Raw genomic sequence first — 16,470 nt, 5'->3', positions numbered from 1 at the left:
CATTTTCATATAGTTTACATGAATCAAAAGGAATCAAAAATGCTACAGCATTCAGAAATATAATGTGGTACAGCACAACGTCTAATTCAAGGAATAGACTGGTCATTAATATAATATTGCTGCCGAGAAAGAGAGAGGGAGTTGGACTGGGCTGTAAATTTTATTTTGTGCTTTGGATATAACATTTTTTTATGAGAGAGTGAACTGAAAAATAAAACAGAAATTTTAAAAGTAAAATGAATGGCATGTTATACCATTGTGTATGGTAAGATGATGAAACATTTGCATTAATTAAGAACATCAGTGTATAAAATATACAGGAAAAAGCATACGTGGGCAAAATAGTAGTTTCAGCCATAAATGACTTATTCAATGTTTGTTTACAGGAAAGTCTGACTGGGATAGAGCCCATTTCAGCAGAGGCCCAGGGAGAAGTGCTCTAGATACATGTCTCTGGAATGTGGGAAGAAACCAGAGCACCTGGAGGAAACCCACATGGATGCAGGGAGGACATGCAGACTCCCCACAGAAGGCACCCCAGCCGAGAATCAAACAGGAGAATCTCTTGCTGTGAGATGACAATGCTAACTGCTGCATCACTGCACCACCCACATATTTCTTTGCACTTATCCAACAGGGGGCAAAATGCTTATGTGTGTGAGTATGTTTGTGTGTGTGTGTGTGTGTGTGTGTGTGTGTGTGTGTGTGGGTGTGTGGGTGTGTGGGTGTGTGGGTGTGTGGGTGTGTGTGTGTGTGTGTGTGTGTGTGTGTGTGTGTGTGTGTGTGTGTGTGTGTGTGTGTGTGTGTGTGTGTGTGAGACAGAGAGAGAGGGAGAGAAAGAGAAATAGTTTCATAACTTAGAGAAAGACTTATTGAAAAGCAATGCAGAATTAATTTTAGAAATGGAAAAAAAATTGACTGACATGCTAGAGTTAAAACAATGTGCTATCTGATAACTCTCATTTTTATATGGCTGACTTTGTAGTTCAGCATCATAGCCATTATTTGTAATGTTACAGCTTACCTGCTTTTTTGTAGACATTGTGTTTGGCACCACAACTAATGCTGTGCACATACGATCTCTATACACACACACACACACACACACACACACACACACACACACACACACACACACACACACACACACACACACACACACACAAATTTGTTTCAGTCTAATATGGAAGATTTTCTTAAATTTAATGAAAAATGTAGCATGTATAAAGTTCTGCTGGAAAGGTACATTAAAACCTTTTGCAGTCTACTGTAGCAAGTTCTGTGCAATGGATTAAACAGACCAGAGAACAGTCTGTTTTTCAAAAGTCTATAATATGATAATTTAAGAATTTAAAGTCATTTTCAAAAAGTAAAAGCATCATGTCTGAACATGACATGCTATGCAAATAACGCAGGACAGATATAATGCATTTCTTGTCATAAGTGAGAAATTGATATCATGCTGGTACAGCTTGGTCTGCGGCTATATAAATAATTGAAAAACAAGAGAGGTAAGTACCCTTTTTCCTAACATCAAGATTTTTGATTTGTATTTAGATTCATAAAGTTAGTAAATATAGTTATTCTACACGTTTTTATTAAAAAAATATATTTGAAATGATTTTACTATATCAATTTTTTTTGTTTTGCTTTTTTCTCAGCTTCCTTTTACACATGACCAGTATCACTTTTATCACCATGGAATTCCTAAGGGGAGGAGAAGGCGCAGCCTTCGCCATAAGCTGCATCTTGAAAAAGACCCAAGGGTAAGCCTTTCCAGAAACTGATACATTTCCACTTTACTGAAACAGTTTCCATAGCAACTCTTCTTTACATGGCCAGATACACTGAGCCACAACAGTAGCTAAATTCAGACTGACTTCTAGCTGTGATAAATCCCAATTAAAAGCAGGTATAAGTCTACATTTCAGTCTAAACACTAAAACTGACGAGCTCTTATTTATGCAGCAAACTGAGTTGAAATGGAGTCTTTTAGGCTTCAGATGCTAGACTCCTGTTCCTTTGAAGACATTTTATTCAAAGCTTTAGGGCACTCCTTTGATGCAGCAAAACTTTGATTATAGCTGTTCAAATGCTGCAGATACATTCTACCACCTCTTTGTGTATTTTATAGAAATCAGGAACGCAGACTGCTCCGTTTTCAAAATATTATGTTGAACAATTTATATCTCAGCTGGCCTGTAGCTGTTATCTCTGTTTTTATACTTATGTTATATTCAGTTTTCAAAAAGGTCAATGAATACTAAAATAATACTTGATAATACTGTGAACTATGTAAGAAAATTCACAACATTCCAGTGGTGTGCTCACTTACTCCATCCATGTCTTAAGTCTTCTTTGAAATGTAGATATGTTTATTAAAATGAATTTCTTTGAATTCTGCATTATCTTCATTTATTTTCCCTATGGAAAAACAATCAGTTTGTTGAAGAACACCAGTCGCTGTTTTCAAAAATGTAGTATTTTTTTTTTTTTTTGTTAATAAAAATGGCAAGTATCTTATACTGTTAAGAAAGTAAGATGCTATCCCAGTCTGGCAGAAAAGTCCAAAATCCAGATTAAGAAGATTACGGTTATGAGCCTTATCTAGTAGTTAGGCAGATTTGGTCTCTGAGCAGTTATTGTATTAGTTTCTATAATTAAGGATACGGGGTTTTCATTCCTGCCTCCTCCATTTTCCTAGAGTGCAACTCTAAGCAAGTTCCTCAAACAGATAAGTGATCTCAGGTCACAAAAAAACTCAAAAATAGCCAGCTGATGGACCAAATTCAGCAAGTGAAATGTTTCATGAAATGCAAATCAAGTAGATGGTATGTTTACAGATTTAACATGACTGTGACTTTTTTTCGCTACCCTCTTTGTACAGTTTTATATCTACCTGTTCATTTAGATGCTCATGGTGTGTGCTACATGCTGTCTTGTAGATGTAGACTCTTTTTATGGGTTATGTTCATAATTACTTGTTCTTTTCCTTCTGGCTACCACTATTTAATTTTTAGTATGCTCTCAGAAAGTTGACATGTACCAACTCTGTCAACTGTTTATATGTTGTTGCATGGCATTTAAGTCTCATACTGATGAGCACTATAAACTTCTATGATCGTTCAAGTGATCGGATGTTTGTAGAAGCAGTAGTAGCTTTTTTTATTCTGCTATTATTATAACTTTTTATAGTCTCATTACTAGGTAACTTTGCAGAATAGTCCCAAGAATGTATGTTATTGATATCATAATGAAGAAAAAGTGATGCAGAGCAAAATACATGTATAAAACAGCAGCATATTGTTATTAGTTGGGCTTTGTCTTTGTTGCTGCCTGTGTGCTTTGTTGATTTTGGCATTGTATTTCTTCCACTGTATGTTTATTCGTGCAGCTATTCTTTAAGGCCCATGATGTAAACTGCAGTTTGTAATGATGTGTCACAAGCTTCATCCATGACTGGCTTCTTGAATGTTTCATTTTGTCTAGTCAAAGTTGCATGATTTTTATTTTTAAATAAGAACAATAATTTAGTGGTTTTCACATCTCATGTAAGTTATGATACAGAGATAATTAAATGCTCATGTTGTTAGCTCATCTCAAATGAACAGTTTTTGAGAAATCTTTTGTTGAAGAAACAACTAATTGCTATTTCAAGTACTACCATAACGTTGTTACCTCACAGCAAGAGGTTCTCCCGTTCGATTCTCGGCTGGGCTTGGGAGTGCCTACTGTGTGGAGTCTGCATGTCCTCCCCACGGTTGGGTAGCATTCGAAAGATATGCATGCGTAAATGGGCGTGCCTTTGTTGAAGGTTGAACGTCAAGCTGGCACCTTGGCGTTTCGTAAAACTCTACTGCCAATCATTAGCGGACCAAAGTTCTGCTGTGGCGACCCCTTACCGGGAAAAGCCGAAAGACAAACAACAACAACAACCGTTAGTAAGAGATCTGTAGTGAATGTCAAGTCATATTTCAGAAGGATTTTCCACATAACAGATAATTTTTAATTAAAATAATTTGACTCTGGATGTCAGATGAAACCTTATCTTTGTGGATACTAAACTAAAGCCTTAGAAAAATATGTATTTTTCAATCATTGTCATGTGCTTGAGTTTAATTTTTGACTGCAACAAAAACACTTTGCTGATTTGGAAAACAACTGCCTCTTGTATATAGAATGTGTGTTGATTAGGTTTAACATCTAGAGTATAATTTACCTCCTTTTCCTGATAACCACCTAAGTCTGTTAGTTGGTGCAAAAGCTCAAAGCCGTAGACAGGTAAAGAGCTGGTGCAAGGTTGGATTCCCTAGCCTTCATTTGTCTACTGTGTGACCTTGAGGAAGTCAGTTGAACAGACAGTGCTCTGAGGTAAATGAGAATTTGGGCTCGGCTCATTAATGGTCTCCTGGTCTGTGTGTCTAATAACAACAAAAGCTTAATCTGATTTTATACAAACAAGACATGGCAAGGCTACAAGATTTTCCTATTTTGGAACAAGAAAAGTCTTCACAGTAGCAACTATAGATATCTTACTGTCTGTCTAGTGAACAGATACTCATATCAGAGAAATAATGAAACAAAAATAAATTTGGCTGGTGATATTGCAAGAAGAATAAAGTAAAGTAGCTTTAAGACAGCTTAATGTAAGACATAAAGGAACAGCCCAATGATTGTTAAGTCGACATTTTCATGTAGATATATCTAAAGAGTATTGTCCCATTTGCAGACAACACTGTAGATTGAGAGATGAAGCAATGAATCACACAATTGTCTAATATGTGAAGAATTGCCTCTATCCAGTTGTTAAGTCTGTCAGCACTACCAGAGGTGGTATATTAGAAAAAAAACAGAGGTCAGTCGATGAGACTAGTGAAACAGAAACACATTTCTCCAAATGTACATTTCCCAAATTCTTACATTATTCTTGAAAACATGACTCATTTAAGCCTTAATTACCATTGGCTAATGGCTTGATGGCCATGTCAGAGGGGAATCACATTAGTCTAACAAATGACACCAGAAGGGAATGAAGCATGTAGTGCTGGGAACAATTGTTGGATTGCAGGTATAAGTGAAGTCAGGCATGTACTCAGAACTTGGTCTCAAGACAACTTGCTCTGACAGCCTTTTAGAAAACTGTATACAATTTGGGTGTAACTTTTAAAGAATTAAGAAAAAGTTACACACTAAGTTCTGGTACCCACATCATTAAGACCAAAGGATTGCAGCCGCTTGAGAGTCCTGTTAACTACACGATGTTGTAGTTCCTCTGCTCAAACGCCTGTGCTACATTGATTCAAATATCATTTATTTGAGACAAGCTAGCAAAATACTTGTTGCAATGGTAGTGTGTAATATTGATTCTCTTGCTTTGCACACTGTTCTTTTTACCTCTCCAGTACTCATTATTGCCCTCTCTACTTACCTCTCTACCATGGTCAATGAACAAACAAACAAACAAATAAATAAATAAACTGCAAATGAGTAACTGCATGGGGGATGGAGACCATAGCCACAGAATTACTGAAATAGCTTCTTGGGCCAGGGCAGTTGGTGTCATTGTTAATGTAGGAGCACATGTTCGAGAAGGAGAAGAATCAGGTTACCACGGGAGTTTGAACAGAGATGCTAGGGCATTATGAATTTAACAGCGCTCTCACTTGGCTGTGATTCTTTGGTCTTAATGATGTGGGTACTAAAACGTCTCAAACTTATCTCAAACAATCAAAAAAGTACACAAAAATATGGGGACCCTTTATAGAAACAAAAAATTTCTATCTGATACTTCCCGGGTAGTCATTGCCAGAACCCTCCTCCTGTTAACCCTCCTCTATGCCTCGTCCATACTTTGCAACCTTAAAAAGGCTAAACTTGACAAACTAGATATGCTATAATAAAACAACAAGATTTGCCACAGATTCCACACATAGAACACAGCAATGCCTTTCTCTAAAAAAACTCTCTTGGCTAGAACTACCACAACATCTGATAAATAACCAGCTAGTTATGGCACACAAAACTACTTTACCAACCTGAGAAATCTCCTGCACTCCTAGTTAGTACAACCTTACTAGAGCAGATGCATGCTTTGATCAAGAATAAATTATTACTACAAGTCATCAAAACTGCAAATACTGCAGGGAACTCGCTATACTCATGTCATGTCTCAAAAAACTGGAACACACTTCCTCACCCAATTAGAACAACTACCACCTTAACTAAATTCAAAAAACTACTTAACCATTTATCAGATTTGTGGCTCTACTCATGCAACAGCCCAGGCTAATTCCAAACTGAGTGGGGAAAGCAGCACATTCTGAAAATTACTACAGAAGGATGACCCTTTATTCTTTTCCAATTATTTTTTCTCAGGAAATACTGCAAGCCAGACACTCCTGTAATGATGTCAGACATTTATGTGTCAAGAAATAAATCTCTACTGTGCAATACCTGACCACATTGTGTATCAAGTGGCAAAGGCAAAATAAATTATTCCAAAATGCTGAGGAAGCACTAGCCTTTTTGTAATCTTGCCATATTAAGCAGAAATAGCTAATGAAAAGTTGGAACAACATATACACACATCAGGGCCTCCAAAGATAGACATGCTGCTTCCAAAAGAGCCAAGTAAATGATTGGCCAAAGGATCATGTCCACTCCAGTGTCATTGCTCCAGTGTCTACTGATTGTTATCAGCTGAAGGGAAAGTGGATTCTGGTTTGCCAGGGAATACAGTCATCAAATCAGCTATTTTCAGAGGTTGTTAAACAACAAAACAACTCTTCCCAGGACACCATAATTAAAGATGATCCCCCTACACCATAATTAAAGATGATCCCTCACTGGTGAGATCAGACCATAAACTAATCTCACTGGAAGTCCACATCCCGCCCCCACCTGAGATAAAAAAGACCACAGTGAAGAACTTCTCAAAAGCCGACTTCACACTTCTAAAGGCTAGTGTGGTCTCTTTTAAGGCCCCCGAGACTGCGGAAACCATTACTCAAGCCGCTGAATCACTTACAAATGCCTTCTACCAGCACCTACGGGACTGCATGGATCAGGCAATCCCAAACAAAACAAAGACTCTTTGTACCAAAGGCAAGCGTCCAGTCTGGTGGACCCCAGCCATAAACAAGCTCTACAACAAAAGGAGGAAGCTACTACAAGATAGAGCAAAATCCTTGAAAGGGAAAACACCCTTGATCATTATAAGTAAAAAACTAAGATCTCTCATAAAATCATCCAAGGCAAATTTTGAGAGAAAAGTCGCTAAGGACTCAAAGGACAATCATAAGGCCTTCTTTAGCTATGTTAGAAACCTGGGAGGAAACTCCTTGATATGCTCAGAACTAGTTCAAAATGATGTAAAAATTACTGAACCTACAGACATTGCCAACATACTGGCTGACAGGTTCAGTGCAAACTCCCTCCCCAAAAGGTGAGATATCTATACCAGAGAATTATAGCCCCCCAAACATCTCTAACGCTCAGGTGAGAACTGCTCTCTCCAAGGCAAAAAACACAGCATCCATGGGACCAGATGGTGTCCCCGGATGTGTGCTCCACGAACTCAATGAGGAATTAAACCCGCAGTTAGGGCAGCTGTTTAATCTTAGCCTCACCTCAGGATACGTGCCTAAGGAGTGGCGTACGGCAACTGTGGTCCCACTTCACAAAGGCGGTGCCTCCACCAACCCGGGAAATTACCATCCCATCAGCTTGACAAGCTTGATCTGCAAAGCTATGGAGAGGATCATAATGGAACTCATAAATAAAGACATAGGAGACTTGCAGACTTTGGATCCGACCCAGTTTGGCTTTGTCAAGGGCAGATCATGCCTTTTAAACCTGGTTGACTTTTTCGAAACAGTCACCAAGGCCATTGATGAGGGAAAGGCAGTCCACACAGCCTACCTCGACCTGGCAAAGGCTTTCGGCACAATACCCCACTCAGGTATCATTGAAAAACTCATCAGCTTAAATGTAAACCCATACGTCTCTAGATGGGTTGCAAACTGGCTAAGTGACAGAACCCACAGGGTCAGAGTTGCTGGCGCCATGTCAGACTCAAAGCCTGTCACAACTGGTGTCCCACAGGGCTCAGTCCTGGGCCCTCTCCTGTTCGGCATCTACTTTTCAGAAGTACAAGCAAACACAGGAGGATTATGGCTGACAAAATTTGCAGATGACTGCAAACTGGGCACCATAGTTGAGAACACATCTGACACAGATATCCTTCAGAAGGGTCTTATAGAAATGGATAACTGGTGCCAGAGCCATGGCCTAAAGTTAAACGCCAAAAAATGCATAGTCATACCCTTCGGGAAAAACAAGGTTACCCCTAGCTACCATATGGGCGGCAACCCACTAAGCACAGAAGTGGTTATCAGGGATCTGGGTACCCAGGTTGACAGTAACCTTTCATTTGACACTCACGTTGCCAAAGTAGTTAGGAAGACCTTCTACATTGCCCACCTGATCATGAAGGGATTCACATCTAGATCAAGGGAAGTCATCGTCCCCCTGTACTCATCACTCATCAGACCAATGATTGAGTACAATGCCCCATTCGGAATGTATCTGACATGTCACCTGCAGCAACTGGAAAGGCCCCAAAAGTTCCTCACCAAAAGGATAAAGGGTCTCAAAAATATGTCCTATGCTGCCCGACTGAAGGAACTTCAGCTCTATTCAGTCGCTTACCGTCTGCTCAGAGGTGACCTGTGCCTGACATACAAGGCCATGTCCAACCCAGAATTGATGAACATGCTTCACCTCAAAAAATCTAGATCCCTCAGAACTACAAGGGTGGGAGACTTAAACCTCAACACAGTTATTAATAGGACGTGCTGGAGGGACAGATTCATCACCCAGAGACTCCCTATGCTGTGGAACAAAATCCCGGTACATGTGAGGCAGAGCACCTCACTGGCTTTGTTCAAGAGAAATCTTGACCAATGGATGGGAGATCGCAGATATACCCCAGGGATTATCTCAGTGTCACTGCTTGACAGAGGCACAGCAAAATAATGGGCATAGTATCCTCCAAACTAAAGGGGTGGCAAAAGCCACAAAACTCTGGGCTAGGCTTATAAATGCCCTTGGGCAGATAGCCTAGTATGAACCTATGAACCTATGAACCTACAACAATGCTTAATTTACTCAGGTGATGAAGATAAGTCTTCTGGGAAGCCATGCTCTAAAGCGCAACTTTTTCTTTAAGTTCTAAATCTGGCCTTGATAATTTAGTGACAGTTAAAAAGTAGCCATGTGGATCAAGGAACGTGACTCTTAAGACCTTTGCATGGGAGCTAGGTGGTTGTTTCTCAACTGTTGAATTACTGATTAGAACACTGGTTACTTAAATCTAGCATTTTAACAACCTGTATTTTTTTTTTGTGTGTATGGTATACATATCACTGAGCAATATAAGCTGAACTGAAGTTCTATTCCTCAAGAACTGAGTCTTGTGAGTCTGAAAATAAACTGAACTGATCATTTTCACACTGTACATAATTCCACAGTTTTCTAAGCATTGGTTTCAGAGTTTATTTTACCTGTTAATATCTGTAAGTTATTTTTTTCCTTTTTTATCCTGCCAAGCAATTACATTAAATTTAACAAGTTATGTTTGGAAAGAGTGGCAACCAAAGCCTGGGCAGAAGGAAACAGCTCTAGTAAACTGCTGGCACATAGAGTTAAACTTAGAAGAACATCTGTAAGAAGAACATCTGTAATGCCTGGGATTAGAATCCCTTCATCGCAGAAAATAACAGCAACCATAAGGATCTTAATGCAGCTTTTAATTTTTTTACAGGTCGTTATATGCTGACTCTAATCCAAACATCCCCTCTTAGGATTATCTTCAAAGCTCACTCCAAGAACCTAACCTCTCCAAAGTGCTGGGTGCTCATAATGCCTCATTGAGGGTGCAAGTTACTGAAAATGAAGTTATTAATAACATTTGAGTTATGAAGAAAGGGAATGCCCCTAGATGGACTTAATGCAGAGCTTTGCTGCAGCAAAACCTGATCACTGAACTGATGTCACTCTTTAACTCTTTTTGCATCACAAAGTCTGTAAATAATTCCTCTGTATCCTCCATTGTAATGGTTATTCTCAAACTAAATAAAATCGTACTTCATCAGCTAATTATAGACCCATATCTCTCTGAAGTAAAGATATAAAAACCCATGCAAAAATATTATCCAAGGGGCTAAACAACATTATCCCCTATTTGGCATGAATACTCATAGGTTCATAGGTTCATAGGTAGTTACTAGGCTATTGGCCCTAGGGCCTATATAAGCCTAGCCAAAAAGGTACCCTGACTTTCGCCATCCAACAAAATTATTTTCCTGTGTCACTGTCAAGCAGAGCCGCAGAAGTGATCCCCGGGGTGAATTTCCTATTTCCCATCCAATTATCAAGATTGTTCTTGAAGAGTGCTAATGAGGAGCTTTGTTTGATGTAGATACATACTTTATTCCAGAGTATGGGGAGTCTCTGGGACAGGAATCTATCCCTTCAGCATGTTCTGTTTATTGTAGTAACCAGGTTTAGGTCCCTAGAGTATGTAGTTTGGAGGGATTGGGATTTCTTTAAGTGGAACATGTCCAACAGCTCCTGGTTTGATATAGCTTAGTATGTTAGGCAGAGATTGCCTCTGAGTAGACGATATGCGACGGATTAAAGCTGGAGTTTTTTGAGACAGTCTGCGTAGAGCATCTGTTTGAGGCCAGTAATCCTCTTTGTGAGGTATTTCTGTGACCTATCCAATTGTTGTAGGTCTCTATAATGGGTCTAATGAGTGACAAGTAGAGGGGAACAATGACTTCTTTCTTCCTGGATGAGAAACATTTTTGTGATGAGGTGTGCCACATAGGAGGATTTCCTGACTGCTGTGGCGATGTGATTATCAAAGGAGAGACTACTGTCTACCTGTGTCCCAAGGTCTCTTGTCACACTTTTGGTGTTAAGTAGACTAACGCCTTTGTGGTAGTCCATGGGCACAGAGTTTTTCCAAAGGGGATGACAATGCACTTTTTGGCATTGAGCTTGAGGCCATGGCTTTGACACCAGGCCTTTGTCTCAGAGAGGCCCTTTTGTAGGATGTCCACAACATTAGAAGTTTCGATTATGGCTCCTAGTTTGCAGTCATCTCTGAACTTTGTTAGCCAAAGACCTTCTGTGTTAACCTGTACTTTAGAGAAGTAGATTCCAAACAGGAGAGAACCCAGGATAGAACCCTAAGGTACTCCACTTGTCACTGGTCTGAAGTCAGATTTGGAGTCTGCTACTTTCACAGTGTGGGTTCTGTCCATGAGCCAGTTGGCAACCCATCTTGTGACATAGGGATTTATAACTAGTTTAGTGAGTTTATCTATAATTCAAGAGGGGGGATAGTGTTGAAATCCTTGGCTAGATCTAGATAGGCTGTGTGAACCACCTTACCCTCGTCTACAGCTTTGCTGACTGCTTCAAAGTAGTCTATCAGGTTTAGGAGACATGATCTGCCTTTTACAAACATGAACTGGGTAGGGTCCAGTGATTGGAGATTACCAATGTCTTTGTTTATAAGTTCTATGATGATACACTCCATGGCCTTGCAGACCAGGCTCATCAGGTTAATGGGGTGGTAGTTCCTGGGGTCTCTGGTGGCTCCCCCTTTGTGGAGTGGGATAACCATTGCTGTGCGCCATTCAGTGGGCACAGAGCTTAAGGTGAAGCTATGATTGAACATGGTACTTAGGTGGGGTGCCAGTTCATTCTGTAGTTCATGTAGAATACAGCCAGGGATGTTGTCAGGTCCCATGGATGCTGTGGTCTTGGTTTTGGAGAGTGCGTTTTTTACCTGTGAAGCCATGATTTCAGGAAATTTGCATTCTTCCGGGATAGAGATGGGTCCTTTAGAGGGTGAGAGAGGGGTAAAGTTAGCACTGAACCTATCTGCCAGGACGTTGGCAATATCAGTTGGTTCTGTATATTTAGTGCCATTATGCTGTAACTCAGAGCAGATCTGAGTGTTCCTATTTAGATTCTTGACATAGCTATAGAATGCTTTGTGGTTGTCTTTAAAATCAGTGGAAATTTTGTTTTCGTAACTAGTTTTGGAGGATTTTATGAGGGATCTCAGCTTCTTACTGAGGCTGACCAGGGAGTTCCTCCAATCATGGGATTTTACTCTTTTTTGCAACAGTTTCTTTCTTCTGTTGTAGTGTTTGTTTATGGCAGAGGACCACCAAATTGGCTTCATTTTTTTGGAGAATAGCATCTTAGTTCTGTTAGGGATAGCACAATCCATGCACTGGTGTAAGTGCTTATAAAGTGCATTTGTGTAGGATTCAGCAATCGTACCTCTATTGTCCATTTGCATGCATGTTGTGAAGTTTGCCACTTCTGTCTTAAAAAGAGTGAAGTTGGCTTTGGAGACATTTTTAACTGTAGTTTCCCTACTGGGGGGTGGGGATGGGATGTGGATGTCTACGGTGATTAGCTTGTGGTCGGCTCTGACCAACAAGGAATAGATAGACCTTTGGTGTGGAACACCATTCACCCATGTTGGTAATGACCAGGTCAAGGATATTGCTGCCCCTAGTGGGGGCATGGATAAGTTTATCCAAGGCATTGGAATTTATGATTTCCAGAAAACATTGAGCAAAAGAGTTGGAAGATGAGTAGTTTTCCCAGTTAATGGTGGGGTAGTTGAAATCGCTCATTATTAGGGTGTTGGGTTGTACCCTAATATTTTCCAGTGTATCAAGAAATGAGGAGTGGGAATCCTGGGGCATGGTGGGGGATCTGTAGCAAGCTACAATTTAGATTGTGGTCTTACCCAGAGTTAGTTGCACTTGGATAATCTCGGATGCATTATGCTGAGCAACTAGCCTGGAAGTGTGGATATCCTTAATGAATATGGACACACTTCTGCCTTTAGTGTTTTGGTCCAGGTTAGGTGGCTGAAAGGTGTGGCATGAATTATAGACTGGTAATGCAGGGGTGCTCTCGGGAGTCTTGAACCAGGTCTCTGACACTGCACAGATGTCGATGTTCTCCATTTTAAGGAATGCCTCGAGTGAGTGCATTTTGAGGTTTAGACTTCTAGTATTGATTAGCAATACCTTCAGATTTTGCTTGCTTGTACCTGTTATGGTGGTGAATTTGTCATTTGAACCTTGCCTAAAAAAGGCACTATAGGGGTGGCAAGAGCCGTAGCCAGTATCCAGAATCCCAAGGGCAACAGGTGCAGGCCATCTCTGGCAAAGCATTGTGGTCTGTCGATCATGTCATCCCAGGCAGACAGATACTGGATCCCCTTAGAATGAAACCAGAAGCTTAGCCAATTGTTGAAGTCAATCATTTTGTCCTTGTACTGTGGTATCATTCTGGGTGATGGCAGGATGCTACTTAGGCCTAGGGTCATACCTGCCTGGGCTACAAGATCGGAGAGCTCCTCCATGTCTCTTTTCATGTAGTCCTGGGAGGTACATCTCAGGTCTTTCACACCAACATGGACAATGACAGAGTCATATTTGTACTTGCTGTGGAGTGACCTCAGTGCATGCATTATGTGGCAGATCCTGGCACCTGACAGGCAGCTGACAGTATATTTCTCCTTGTTTAGCCTGTTGAGTGGAACATCAGTGTGCTCGACTATGGAGTCATCTATGACTAGAGTATTGGCTACGTTGTTATACCTTATGGGCTGTGGTTGAGTGGCACACTGAGTTTGTGGGCTATGTGTCATTTGGGTTGTGTTGGGGGGTGGAGTTTGCTTGTGTTTCCCCTTTGCAGGGCTCTATTGCTTGGGCAGGTTTTTATTGAGAGCCTCCGTGAATGTAGCTGTGTGTTTTGTGTTTCTATGTGTGTGTCTTGGTGGTGTAGATTTTGAGGGACTATGTGATGAATGTGATGTGGTGCAAGTGTTTACCTTCTCTTCTAGACTGTCTAGTCCAGTCTCGGGTGAAGAGAGCTTTGCTTCCAGTTTAGCTATGTAAGTACATCTCTCACAGGTTGCAGTGTTGGGTGGTAGGAGGAGAGGGTTGCCTGTGTACATGAGGCAATTGCTGCATTTCCCCAAGATGCCCAGATTCATTAGGAGAAAACACCGGGAGCTGACCCTTAGACATGCCTGGATAGGTACTATTTATTAAGTACTAAAAACTGTTTTCCTCTAGATAAGTGAGGAAAGCTGAGTGCTGTAGTAATTAGTAGCTGATTTAGTGCTTACAATGAGTTCTGAACAAGTGCTGAGCTCAAAGAAACAGGTTTCAGTGCTAAAACTAAAAACTGACTACTTCTAAGGGAAAATTTGAAGAACAGACTTTATGGTGCCAGGAATAGTTTAACCCTAAGCGGCGATGCATAAAGTATATGTATATTTATATATATATATATATATATATATATATATATATATATATATATATATATATTTATATTTTATATATATATATATATATATATATATATATATATATATATATTTACATATATGTATATATATATATATATATATATATATATATATATATAAAAAACAGTAGCAAATGAGCAAACTGATTTAAACAAATTAACCAGTTAACCAATAAAAGCTAAAAACTGAGCCCCATTCCAGCAGTCTTCGATCAGACAAGTTGCAACTGCACACTCCTGCCACTAGGGTGCAAGGGGACCTTCTCCAAAAAAAGATGGCCTGGATTAGTGCTCAAGTTATACAAATAAAGCTAGATTCAGCAGGCCCGAATATAGTCTATGCTACAGCAAACAAGGCGCACCAATTGCAGAGAGAAACAGTTCAAATAAGCAGGCACAATAAGCCTTTGACCAAAAACTCCCAGCTCAGAAGGGCAGAATCTACCCTCTTCTCCCATAAGAGTGCAGACCACACCTTCTTAATGTAAAATAACTGGCCCAAATGCTTAAACCAAAACTAATACACTTTAGAATAGCAGACACTAAGCCTTCAATCAGCAACCCCCAACTTAGAAGGATGTAAGCTACCTGTCCTGCCACAACAGTGCAGACCACAAACCTTCTTAATGTAAAACAACTGGTCTGAAGCCCAAGTGCTTAAACCAAAGGCTTAGAATAACAGTTACAATTTAATCGGCTACTAAGAAGTAGTAATAAATGCAGCAGGATAAATGCAATTACGCACTTTTAAGAGCAGGCAGCAAAATCAAAATAAAGTAGGAAGAAACACAAATACAGTAAAAGCAGATGAATAACGTGCACTTTTTTTTATATATAACAATAGAAAACAAGCAAACAGATTTAAACAAATTACCCAATTAACCAGTAAAAAGATCAAAACTGAGCCCTGTTCCAGCAGTCTTCAATCAGACAAGTTCTAACTGCATACTCCTGCCACTAGGGTGCAGGGGAACCTTCTCCAAAAATGATGGCCTGAGTCAGTGCTCAAGTTGTACAAACAAAGCTAGATTCAGCAGGCCTGAATCTAGTCTATGCTACAGCAAATAAGGCGCACCAATTTCAGAAAGAATAGTTCAAATAAGCAGGCGCAATAAGCCTTTAACCAGATATTCCCAGCTCAGAAGGGCAGAATCTAGCCTCTCCTACCACAAGACTGCAGACCACAAGCCTTCTTAATGTAAAATAACTGGCCTGAAGCCCAAATGCTTAAACAAGAACTAATACACTTTTAGAATAACAGACACTGAGCCATCAATCAGAAATCACAAACGTAGAAGGATGTAAGCTACCTGTCATGCCACAACAGTGCAGATCATAAACCTTCCTAATGTAAAACAACTGGTCTGAAGCCCACACACTTAAACCAAAGGGCTTAGAATAACAGTTACAATTTAATCAGGCTACTACCAAGCAGTAATAAATGCAGCAGAATAAGTACAACTGAGTACTTTGAAGCAGAGGCAAAAGCAAAATAAAGTAAAAAGTAGGAAGAAACACAAATACAGTAAAAGCAGATGAATAAAGTGCATTTTCCCCCTCTGTGTATTAGATAGAATGAGATAATAGCACTAGACTGGGAGGAGTGTCACAGATCAAATATACAGTAGGGGGCGGGCAATTGCAAAGTCACCAAGTATAACAAGAAGACACCAATAGGAAGGGAGGGTGGGGAACCCAAGTTGTTTGACCAGTATTTAACGCAGCAGGAATAAGGGTGGGAGAAAATTAGCACATTCAGCACAGATCAAAAGCCAGAAAATATATATAGCTATATCAATCAAGCAAAAACAATTAGGATACTGCAGAACTTTGAAAAGAAGTGCCCAAAAAATATACTTATCACTTTATATTTCGAATTGTTTCAGTAGCACTCTCAGTCAGAACTCAAGAAGTATCAAGCAAAGCAGTTATTGTGCAGGGAAAAATAATGCAAATAATTTCTGTACCTTGTTACTAAATTTTCAGGCTATAAAGAATATATCTGAACCTATATTTGCTCTTTTTTCTGATCTCAAAATGGCATTTGAC

The 16,470-nt window shown here is 39.9% G+C and overlaps 1 protein-coding gene across 2 annotated transcripts in view; it reads left to right on the top strand.

Moving 5' to 3' along the window:
- PCSK2 (proprotein convertase subtilisin/kexin type 2) overlaps positions 1-16,470 on the top strand; it is a 2,031,987-nt gene that overhangs the window by 356,317 nt on the left and 1,659,200 nt on the right. For both annotated transcript variants that reach the window (XM_044056049.1, XM_044056038.1), the window contains exon 2: positions 1,662-1,766. In XM_044056049.1, coding sequence (XP_043911984.1) covers positions 1,662-1,766 — 105 coding nt within the window. The remainder of the gene's footprint in view (positions 1-1,661; positions 1,767-16,470) is intronic.

Source organism: Protopterus annectens, chromosome 1.part2 (assembly GCF_019279795.1).
Source record: "Protopterus annectens isolate FY-2018-M chromosome 1.part2, PAN1.0, whole genome shotgun sequence".
NCBI classification, from domain to species: domain Eukaryota; kingdom Metazoa; phylum Chordata; order Ceratodontiformes; family Protopteridae; genus Protopterus; species Protopterus annectens.
Note: the sequence above shows the minus strand (reverse complement) of the source record. Positions and strands in the feature narration are given on the sequence as shown.